The sequence below is a fragment of the Oncorhynchus masou genome, chromosome 19 (assembly GCF_036934945.1).
Source record: "Oncorhynchus masou masou isolate Uvic2021 chromosome 19, UVic_Omas_1.1, whole genome shotgun sequence".
In the NCBI taxonomy this organism is placed as follows: Eukaryota; Metazoa; Chordata; class Actinopteri; order Salmoniformes; family Salmonidae; genus Oncorhynchus; species Oncorhynchus masou.
Window position 1 is genome coordinate 12,525,837 of NC_088230.1, and position 12,009 is coordinate 12,537,845.

Genomic DNA, 12,009 nt, shown 5'->3' on the forward strand with positions numbered 1-12,009 from the left:
CCTCCTGCTGACTTCTTGTCTGACACCAACCCGCTCCCGCAAGAAGTGGTCCCGAATCCGACTGCAGTCCCGTTATTGTGGGTGTAGCAGCCCAGGTCCCAGCCGTTTTGAGATCACACATATAGGCGTATTTGATCTTGCACGCCTCAAGAAAGAGAGGGAAGGTAGGCCACTGAATGTAAATCAGCAAGAATTAGGCTATTCGAGTTTGTGAATATTGCTAACAAACAGGTGCTTTAACACGAGAACATGTACAAGACAGAAAGACGACCGTTCTCAATAATCTGCGGGACTAAAAAATATTTTCATTCCAAAATTGTCTGTCTGACCGCCCGCTTCTGGCCGCAGCATGAAAAATGCTCTCAGCCAGGCCACAGGTCCCATGGGATGCCCTTGGGAATGCAGCTCTTTAGCCTACACCACTCTGTGTGTACTCTTTACAATCAGCGTACTTCTGTCTTTTTCTCTTAATAGTGTCTATTAAGACATATGTTTCAAGGTTTAAGTTTTGTTCTAAACTGGGTGGTTTAAGCCCTGAATGTTGATTTGGCTGATAGCCGTGATATATCAGATCGTAAACCATGGGTATGACAAAACATTTGTTGTTACTGCTCTAATTACATTGGTAACCAGTTTATAATAGCAATAAGGCACCTCGGGGGTTTGTGGTATATTACCAATATACCATGGCTAAGGGCTGTATCCAGGCACTCCAGGCAAGTGTTTAAATTGTGCAGTATTACCAATAGTAAATATGATTCTGGTAGCAGCCGTTGTCATGTGTGTGTGTGTGTGTGTGTGTGTGTGTGTGTGTGTGTGTGTGTGTGTGTGTGTGTGTGTGTGTGTGTGTGTGTGTGTGTGTGTGTGTGTGTGTGTGTGTGTGTGTGTGTGTTTGTGTGCAGAGAGTCAGTGCAGATGGTCAGTCCAGTACAAGTGTTCAGCAGTCTGATTGCTTGTAGATAGAAACTGTCTCTTGGGATCAGACGTCATGCACCGATACAATCTGCCCAACGGTGAGGGAGTAAGCAGCTCGTGGCTGGAGCGTGTGGGGTCCTTGACGATGCTGTGGGCCTTCCTCTGGCACCGTTTCCAGTAGATATTCTAGATGGGTGGGAGCACAGTCCCAGAAAATGTACTGAGCCTTCTTCAACACCGGCTGGAGGGCCTGGTGGTTGTGGACGGAGCAATTGCCGTATCAGGCCGTGATGTGACTAGTCAGGATACTCTCCATGGTGCAGAAGTAGTACTTGGAGAGGTGCTGTGCCGTGTTTCCTAAGCGGCCTTAGGAAGTAGAGACTGTGTTGCACCATTTTGACAAGAGTGGTGATGGTTTTGGCCCATGTCAAGTCATCGGTGATGTCTGTGTAACCAGCTCAGATATTTTTAGTTTCTTTCCCTAAGGGTTCAAGCTAGCATTGGGTTTTTCTAATTATCTGATCCTAGATCTGTTGTTAAGGTCAACTTCTACCTCCTGGAGCCATGTGACTTCAGGGTTTCCGGCAGCCTTCCCAGAACACTTTATGAACACAGATGGGCAGTGGCGTGGAACCAGGTTGGGTTGGGTCGTGGTGTCGGCACAGAACACTGAGCACACATGCAGCTGATTCTTCTAGGAACAAGGCTCTTTCCAAGACACCAAGTCAGGGGGGAAAAGATAGTGGTGACCAGCCAACCCAAATTGAAATAGCCTAGGCACTGTTGTGTTTAGTTGAGCGACGTCAGAGAGAGATAAACACTCAATGTAAGCTCGTGGGACTCGTCTCTGCTGGTAAACGCAGCTATATATCCAGATGCATCTCTCACTCATCCCCATTGCGAGGGCTGGCACGAAGGACCATCTTCTCCACTGTGAACCAATCCTGAATAAATCTGTCACCTAAATTCTAGCCATTCCCTGTTAACGGCAGGGTTATTTCCATACCTCAGTGCCTCTGAAGTACATATAGCCATGCTAAGAACATACACTACATGGCCAAAAGGATGTGGACAGCCCTTCAAATTCTGGGATTCGGCTATTTCAGCCAGTTATTTCATTGCTGACAGGTGTATAAAATCGAGCACAAGGCCATGCAATCTCCATAGACAAACATTGGCAGTAAAATGGCCTTACTGAAGAGCTCAGTGACTTTCAAAGTGGCACCGTCATAGGATGCCAGCTTTCCAACAAGTCAGTTTGTCAAATGTCTGCCCTGCTAGACCTTGCTGGGCCACTGTAAGTACTGTTATTGTGAAGTGGAAACGTTTAAGAGCAACAACGGCTCAGCCATGAAGTGGTAGGCCACACAAGCTCACAGAACGGGACCGCTGAAGCACGTAAAAATCACCTGTCCTCGGTTGCAACACTTACTACCGAGTTCCAAGCTGCCTCTGGAAGCAACGTCAGCACAAGAACTGGTCGTCGGGAGCTTCATGAAATGGGTTTCCATGGCCAAGCAGCTACACACAAGCCTAAGGAAAAATGGTCTGGGGCTGTTTTTCATGGTGCTGTCTAGGCCCCTTAGTTCCAGTGAAGGGAAATCTTAATGCTACAGCATACAATTACATTCTAGACGATTCTGTGCCTCCAACTTTGTGGCAACAGTTTGGGGAAGGCCATTTCCTGTTTCAGCATGACAATGCCCCCATGCACAAAGGGAGGTCCATACAGAAATGGTTTGTTGAGATTGGTGTGGAAGAACTTGACTGGCCTGCACAGAGCCTTGACCTCAACCCCGTTGAACACCTTTGGGATGATTATGGAACGCCGACTGCGAGCCAGGCCTAATCACCCAACATCAGTGCCCGACCTCACTAATGCTTTTGTGGCTGAATGGAAGCAAGTCCCCGCAGCAATGTTCCAACATCTAGTGGAAAGCCTTCCCAGAAGAGTGGAGACTGTTATAGCAGCAAAGGGAGGACCAACTCCATATTAATGCCCATGATTTTGAAATGAGATGTTTGATGAGGAGGTGTCCACATACTTTTGGCTTAGTGTAGCTGACACCAGTAACCAGTCCCTCCAGCCTCACTTGTCCTGGGTCTAAAGCCCTAATCCCCTGCTACAGTGGCTGACACACACCTGCAGGAGAAACAGGCCTGGTGTTGCATCCCAAATTGCATCCTATTCCCTATATAGTGCACTACTTTTCACCAGGGCCCATAGGTCTAGTGCACTATGTAGGGTATAGGGAATAGAGAGCCATTTGAGACGCTGATCTGGTGTTGTGTGGGTGAATGAGGATAAACCAGTTCCACCTAATGGAGCTGTACAAGAAACCTCCAGTGTGGTTTAGAGAATGGCACCAATGCATGTTCTGGGAGAGGAGTTGGAGGGGGTGAAGGGAGGAGAGGGAGAGGAGAGACAAGGGTGCAGCTGCAAAACACATTTTTGTGGGGGGGGGGGGGTTACTGCATACTGTAGGATTTGACCTCATTAGCTTACAAAAAATAATAACTCCCATTAACAAGACTTGGGGTCACTTTCTTTGCCAACAACACTCCACCACCACTACACCTCTCAGGTTAGACGTTACTCTGGGATCCATGGCAGGATGTGCTATGGGATCGGTTTACCCTCCCCAAATACTAACCATAGCCATGAGTTTTTAAAAACAAGAAACTGATCCCAGATCAAATGTCTAGTGGTAACGTTAATCCTAATCTGCCAACACTGACATAGTTCAGCACCTCCTCTCCACCCCCTGCTGTTGCCTGTTGCCTAGGCGAGTTCTGCGCTCTGATTGGCCCATCGACCCGAGGGCTGTGGAGCTCTGATTGGCCCATCGACCCGGGGGCTGTGGAGCTGTCTGCTGATTGGTGGTTGGGGATGGTGAGGTCAGCAGACAACTTTACTGTTGGGAGCATCGATTTAACAGGCTGCCACACACAAACACACACGCACACACAAACACACACACACACACATATATGCACACAAACACACACACATATGCACACACACACACATATGCACACACACGCAGTGGACTGGCGGGAGAGTGCGAGGGGGAAATTTGGGCCGGCAGGGTCACCTCTGCGGGGGTGAGATGTGAGTGATGCCATGGTGTGTGTGTGTGTGTGTGTGTGTGTGTGTGTGTGTGTGTGTGTGTGTGTGTGTGTGTGTGTGTGTGTGTGTGTGTGTGTGTGTGTGTGTGCGCGTGTGCGTGTGTGTGTGTGTGTGTGTGTGTGTGTGTATATTTGTGTGTGCATGGTTGGGTGTACTATCATACTCTCCAGGGAAGGCATCTCTAGCTGTACTAGACCCACACTAGGGAGCTAGGCATGCTGGGTAATGTCAGACACCACAGGGGAAGTGGCTGGACTGAGTACACACACATGCCTTTAAACATATGAGGCCTAAATATTACAACCTAGTGCTTGTAATAAAGTCTATATACTCTGTCCTTTTAACAAACCAATGGACCCGACACAAGCCAACACATAATGACAAATGTACATGTAATGTAAATAGATATAGATACACAGCCTTCTTCCATGACATATTTGAATATACGGTGATATAGAGCGTCAGTGTCAATTGTAGCTACAGCCGAAACAAACCTTACCTGTATCAAGAAATACCTACCGCCTGTGAGTCTCTGTATCATGTAAAAACACAGAAAAAGTCACAGTGATGGGATTGAATATATTAGCTCAGTTGGTAGAGGATGGCGTTGACAACGGGTTCAATTCCCAGGACTACCCATATGGAGAAGGTACGCATGCATGACTAAGTCACTTTGAACTTTTGAACACACACACACACACACACTCTTCGCACTCTCGTCACTCCATTGTCTTTTTACTGTCTATTTGGCAGGCGTGATCGGAGTAGTGAGGTATGAAGTTGCATGGCGGTTGTGTGTGCGTGTGCGCGCGTGTGTGTATGTCTCTCCAACGGCACTGATGGGAAGTAGACGTCTTCATTGGGCGGGGGAAGTTCTAAAATAGAACAGCACAACCCCTCTGGAATGGAAAACTCTCCTTCTGTCTTAACCAAGTGCTCTGTGGTGATGTTTCAGTTTGGAAAATGGAAATATCACTGCAATAACACACACACACACACACACACACACACACACACACACACACACACACACACACACACACACACACACACACACACACACACACTATCATTGCAGAGAATATTTTAAGACTAATATGCCTTTAAGACGTATCTTCTGATAGAATGTACATTTGTGTGATATGTATGAGTCCTGGGGTGTTGTTTGAGAGGTACTGTATTTCCAGAGTTTTCCTAATGGATTCAGTCATGTTCTGTTTCAATGTGCTTCATCTGGTTGAGATCTGGTCTGCAGCACAACTCTGTAAGAAAGTGAAGGAGAAGAGGGGCGAGAGAGAGGGAAGGAGAGAGAGAGAGTGGCAGAGGGAGGGAGAGAGAGGCAGAAGGAGGGAGAAAGAGTGTCAGGGGGAGGGAGGGAGGGAGAGAGAGGGATGGGTGGAGAGAGAGAGGGGGGAGAAAGTAAGAAGAGAGAGAGGGGGAAGGAGAGGGAGAGAGACAGAGGGAGGGAGAGACAGAGGGAGGGAGAGGCAGAGGGAGGGAGAGAGAGGCAGAAGGAGGGAGAGAGAGAGGCAGAGGGAGGGAGAGAGAGAGAGGCAGAGGGAAGGAGAGAGAGAGAGAGGCAGAAGGAGGGAGAGAGAGAGGCAGAGGGAGGGAGAGAGAGAGGCAGAGGGAGGGATAGAGAGAGGCAGAGGGAGGGATAGAGAGAGGCAGAGGGAGGGAGAGAGAGAGAGGCAGAGGGAGGGATAGAGAGAGGCAGAGGGAGGGATAGAGAGAGGCAGAGGGAGGGATAGAGAGAGGCAGAGGGAGGGAGAGAGAGAGAGAGGCAGAGGGAGGGAGGGAGGGAGAGAGAGAGGCAGAGGGAGGGCGAGAGAGAGAGAGGCAGAGGGAGGGAGAGAGAGAGGCAGAGGGAGGGAGAGAGAGAGAGGCAGAGGGAGAGAGAGAACATCAGGGGTAGGGAGGGAGAGAGAGAGAGAGGGAGGGGGAGAGAGAGAGAGAGAGAGAGAGAGAGAGAGAGAGAGAGAGAGAGAGAGAGAGAGAGAGAGAGGGAGAAAGTAAGAAGAGAGAGAGAGTGACCGAGAGGCTGTGAATAGAACTAGGGGCATTAAGTCGCTGACAACAACAGAAAGACAGGACATATGGAGAGGGTTGTGGTGCTGGATGTTGACTGAGCTTGTGCTTTGGACCTGTTTGTTCTGCTCTGTGTCTCCGTGTTTGTTTGTGGTCTGGTGTGTCTATGATGTAGGCTGGTTTTCCAGGGACAGTGGATACTGAGAGCAACAACTGTCATGTAGTCATGGTTCAAATGGTCAATGCTTCTGTTTCCATGTTGTTAGTTATATAATACTAACCATCCTCTTTTCTCTCTGCCTCTCTCTCTCTCTCTCTCTGTCCCTCACTCTCTCTCTCTCTCTCTCCCTCACTCTCTCCTTCCCTCTCTCAGAGTATAGGTAAAGGCTCGTTGTGGTCCATAGATCCAGAGTACCGAAACAACCTGATCCAGGCCTTGAAGAAGACCCCGTACCACCCCTACTCCCCAGGACTGGTTACCCCCTCCACCTCTCCCCCCACCTCTCCTCGGGCGTATCACAGGTAGCTTACATACCTCTCACACTCTCTTCACACACTCTCTTCATTCTGTCTATTATACCTTCTTCATATCGTTCACCCACTTCTTCCCTCTTTCCCTAAGGCATATCACAGGTAGCTACACACCTCTCGCTTTCACACACACACACACACACACACACACACACACACACACACACACACACACACACACACACACACACACACACACACACACACACACACACACACACACACACACACACACACACACACACACACACACACTCACTTCCCTTGTGTCCCTTATTCTCTCCCTCTCTTTTTGACCCCTTGCCACCCCAATTTGTCATTGACATCCCCCCCCCAGTTTCCCCCGTTCCTTCCCTTCCTACCTCCTCACATCCCCCTCTTCTTATCTGCTTCTATAATTCTTTGTCCCCCCCTTTTACAACTCTGTCCCTCTCCCTTACCTTCCTTTCCTCCTCTCTTCTCTCCATTCTCCCACCTCTCATTCCTCTCGTTTTCTCTCCTCTCTGGTCACCCCAGTGGGTAGCTATGTCAGAGATAACCACTATAAAGCTTTTTTCAGTTTTTCCTCTCTTTCTTCTCTCTGGCCCTCCATCGGTCAGCCAGTCAGTGGGCAGGTTGGCTCGCAGAACCACTGGACTGTGTAAGACCGAATAATTGGCTCAGTGTAAAACGTAAAAGTGTCATTTTTAACAATGAGGGATGGGGAGGTGGAACAAATTGGAGGCCAGTTTCCGGATGCTGGTAGAAAAGGGAAAAGATGTCAGTTTCTCCATTACATTATACAGCATGAGAAAGAGGAATAAGGCGAATATGTTTTCTATTGACAGAGACTTCACGCCCGGGGTCCCTAGCGGCACTTTGACTCAGTAGCCCACATGCACACGCACACAGAAGAACCCATGTGTGGAAACGGACAGGGCTATTGGAGAGGAGGCATGTTTGTCTGTGTCCTTCAGTGAGGGGCATTATGATGGTATCAAAGTCAGGTCAGTGATTATGGTACAGAGAGCGTGCAGAGGGCTTTGTGGGGCCAGGATTATCTCAGTGGTGTATACAATGGGAGGGAGGGAGGGAGGGAGGGAGGGAGGGATGGAGGGAGGGAGGGAGGGAGGGAGGGAGGGAGGGAGGGAGGGAGGGAGGGAGGGAGGGAGGGAGGGAGGGGGAGGGAGGGAGGGAGAGAGAGAGGTAGAGAGAGAGATGGAGAGAGAGAGAGAGAGAGAGAGAGAGAGAGAGAGAGAGAGAGGGAGAGAGATTCACATGTGTTTTCTTTGTCTACCTCCATTGTTGTGCCTCAGAGAGCTCACATTTCTCAGTTCCACCTTCCACCAATGACTTACTCTGCTCCTGAATGATTGTGCATGGCATGCAGAACATTTAGGGGTTCCATGAGAGGGAAGATGGGAAGGAGGAGGAAGAGAGACAGAGTAGAGCATGCTGGGTATCAGGTCAGCTCCCTGGCGCATTCCTTCACACCCTATCGGCATCTGGATGGGGGAGGAGGGAAGCGAGCGGGGAGGAGAGGGAGTCTCGAGGGACGAGAGAGGGAGAGAGCGGGAGGAGGGCTGAACGACCGTCTGCCACGAGTTAGCCCCTCGCGAGACGATTAATGCATGGTTGCCTAGGTGACGGAAACGCCTCCATGGCAACACATGCGCTGAGACAGGTGCAGCCACACCACAAATCTATTTGTTGCCTAGCGGAAGAAGAAAAGAATTAGAAAGCGAGAGGGATAGAGGAGAAGAGAGGGAGAAAGAGAGGAGAAGAGAGGGAGAGAGGAGAAGAGGAAGAAAGAGGGAGCGTGGAGAAGAGAAGGAGAGGAGAGAGAGAAGAAAATAGAGGGGGGGCAGATAGAGAGAGAGGAAAAAGAGGGGGAGACAGATAGAGAGAGAGGAAATAGAGGCGGAGACAGAGAGAGAGGAAAATAGAGGGGGAGACAGATAGAGAGAGAGGAAAATAGAGGGGGAGACAGATAGAGAGGAAATACATGGGGAGACAGAGAGAGAGTAAATAGAGGGGGAGACAGATAGAGAGAGGAAATAGAGGGGGAGACAGATAGAGAGAGAGGAAAATAGAGGGGGAGACAGAGAGAGAGAGGGGAGACAGAGAGAGAGAGAGGGGGAATAGAGGGAGAGACAGAGAGAGAGAGGGGAAATAGAGAGGGAGACAGATAGAGAGAGAGGAAATAGAGGGGGAGACGGATAGAGAGAGAGGAAATAGAGGGGGAGACAGATAGAGAGAGAGGAAATAGAGGGGGAGACAGCGAGAGAGCGGAAATAGAGGAGGAGACAGAGAGAGAGGAAATAGAGGAGGAGACAGAGAGAGAGAGGAAATAGAGGCGGATACAGAGAGAGAGGAAATAGAGGAGGAGACAGATAGAGAGAGGAAATAAAGGGGAGACAGAGAGATAGAGAGATTTGGGGAGAAAGAACAAAAGAGACAGGCAGTTAGCGCAAAAGAAATATGTTATCGCCGTGGCAACGCTTAACTCTCCATGGCAACAGCAGGTGGCTCAGGGCTGTATTTTTCTGTTTGTGTTGTTTTTGTTACCTGCTTTTGTCCATCTCTGGTTAAAACATCAGAGAGAGAGAGAGAGAGAGAGAGAGAGAGAGAGAGAGAGAGAGAGAGAGAGAGAGAGAGAGAACAGGAGGAGAGGTTCTAGACCTCCAAATCCGCTCTTTCTTCCTGTCTTTCAGATGGGCTCAGGAACAATAGCAGAGCTAATATTACACCGTGACTTTACTCTCTCAGTGAGTGGGGTAATGAGAACAGCTCAGTAAAGTGGAGTATAGTGTCTCTCTGGGGCTAATAGAAAATAGTGTCTCTATGCTCCTGAAGGAGTTGAGTTTGTTCCGTCTCTAATCTACTTTGTCTCTCTGTAGTCCTGGAGGAGTTTGTTCAGTCTCACTGTGTCTCCTAATGGTCCTAAAAGGGTTTGTTCAGTCAGTCTGTACTAAGACTGTAAAGTAGCTGCCCACAGCACCAGTGAGTCTTGGACAGTCCCAGCTGAAACCTTCCGTGATTCACAAAGTCAAGTCTGTGAGAGCTCACCGGACCATGTTCACTAATCTGGATCCGAAGACCACTGAACACTGCTTGCAAACCTTACAGCTCCGCTACGGACTTGAGAGACTTACCTCACCTTCTCTCTCTCTGTGTGTGTGTGTGCGTGTGTGTGTGTGTGTGTGTGTGTGTGTGTGTGTGTGTGTGTGTGTGTGTGTGTGTGTGTGTGTGTGTGTGTGTGTGTGTGTGTGTGTGTGTGTGTGTGTGTGTGTGTGTGTGTGTGTGTGTGTGAAGATGAACATGACCATTAGCTACTAAATACTCCGTTAGCAGAGTAATGATTGGCAGGAGAGTGTGCTCGTGTGTGTGTGAAGATGAACATGACCATTAGCTACTAAATACTCCGTTAGCAGAGTAATGATCGGCAGGAGAGTGTGCTCGTGTGTGTGTGAAGATGAACATGACCATTAGCTACTAAATACTCCGTTAGCAGAGTAATGGTCGGCAGGAGAGTGTGCTCGTGTGTGTGTGCGAGCGTGTATCCGCTCCTGTGTGCGTCTTTGTAAGTGTTATGTGCGGCTGTTTGTCGTGAGTGTGCTTTGTGCGACCGTGTGTGTGTGTGTGTTGGGGGGAAGTCATGAGGAATCACCCCTGTGGACCACATCAGTGAAGCAGTAATTCTCTGTGGTAATCACAGGGGATAGAATAATGGCAATGCTGGGATATAATCACTGTCATCAGGATCACAGGCTTATGAGCTCAAATTCCTGCTTTCCTTTCAGTTTGTCTGCGTCTAAAATGGAGCCCTATCCCCTCTCTAGGGCACTACTTTTGACCAGGTTCCTGGTTATAGGGCACCACATGGGACGCACCTTTTCTGTCAGTCTGGCGCGGCCTGGAGCAGAAACTTACATGATCAAATGATTGACAATCTTTCTCTCTCACTCCTGTCTGTCTGCCTGTCTGTCTGTCTGTCTGTCCACTGACTCCCTCTGTTTCCCTGTCTATCTTTCCTATCCATTTATGCAAAATGTTTCCCTCTTTCTGTAGGTCTTTTCATTTGCTTGCTTACTTTCTGTCCCCCTTTCCCTCTCTCTCTCTCTCTCTCTCTCTCTCTCTCTCTCTCTCTCTCTCTCTCTCTCTCTCTCAATTCCATTTCAATGTAATGACTTTATTGGCATGGGAAACATATGTTGACATTACCAAAGCAAGTGAACTAGATAATAAAAAAAAAGTGAAATGAAGAATAAAAATAAGGACATGACAAATGTCGTATTATGTGCAAGTAGTTAAAGTACAAAAGGGAAAATAAATAAACATAAATATAGGTTGTATTTACAATGGTGTTTGTTCTTCACATGTTGCCCTTTACTTGTGGCAACAGGTCACAAATCGTGCTGCTGTGATGGCCCACTGTGGTATTTCACCCAATCGATATGGGTGTTTATCAAAATTGGGCATGTTTTCATTATGTGTCTCTAATATGGTCATGCACTTGGCAGGAGGATAGGAAGTGCAGCTCAGTTTCCACCTCATTTTGTGGGCAGTGTGCATATAGTCTGTCTTCTCTTGAGAGCCAGGTCTGCGTACGGCGGCCTTTCTCAAAAGCAAGGCTATGCACACTGAGTCTGTACATAGTCAAAGCTTTCCTTAAGTTTGGGTCAGTCACAGTGGTCAGGTATATTCTCTGTTTAGGGCCAAATAGTGTTCTAGTTTGCTCTGTTTTTTTTTTTTTTTTTCCAATATGTCAAGTAATTATCTTTTTGTTTTCTCATGATTTGGTTGGGTCTAATTGTGTTTCTGTCCTGGGGCTCTGTGGGGTCTGTTTGTGTTTGTGAAATGAGCCCCAGGACCAGCTTGCTTAGGGGACTCTTCTCCAGGCATCTCTCTGTAGGTGATGGCTTTGTTATGGAAGGTTTGGGAATTGCTTGGTTGTAGTATTTAACGTCTCTTTTCTGAATTTTGATAATTAGTCTAATTCTATTCTGCATGCATTATTTGGTGTTTTACGTTATACACAGAGGATGTTTTTGCAGAATTCTGCATGCGGAGTCTCAATTTGGTGTTTGTCCCATTTTGTGAATTCTTGGTTGGTGAGCGGACCCCAGACCTCACAGCCATAAAGGGCAATGGGCTCTATGACTGATTCCAGTATTTTTAACTGATATGTCAAATTTGATGTTCCTTTTGATGGTATAGAAGGCCCTTCTTGCCTTGCCCCTCAGCTCATTCACAGCTTTGCTGAAGTTACCTGTGGTGCTGATGTTTAGGCCAACGTATGTGTAGCTTTGTGTGCTCTAGGGGAACCAGTGTCCAGATGGAATTTGTATTTGTGGTCCTGGCACCCGGACCTATTTTGGAACACCATTATTTTTGTCTTACTCAGATTTGCTGTCAGCGCCCAG

General features: G+C 48.2%; 1 protein-coding gene across 1 annotated transcript in view; it reads left to right on the top strand.

Annotated features, from left to right (window-relative positions):
* The window catches only part of ches1 (checkpoint suppressor 1), a 49,350-nt gene that overhangs the window by 26,020 nt on the left and 11,321 nt on the right, over positions 1 to 12,009 (top strand). Inside the window, exon 3 of the mRNA XM_064924984.1 lies at positions 6,447 to 6,595. Coding sequence (XP_064781056.1) covers positions 6,447 to 6,595 — 149 coding nt within the window. The remainder of the gene's footprint in view (positions 1 to 6,446; positions 6,596 to 12,009) is intronic.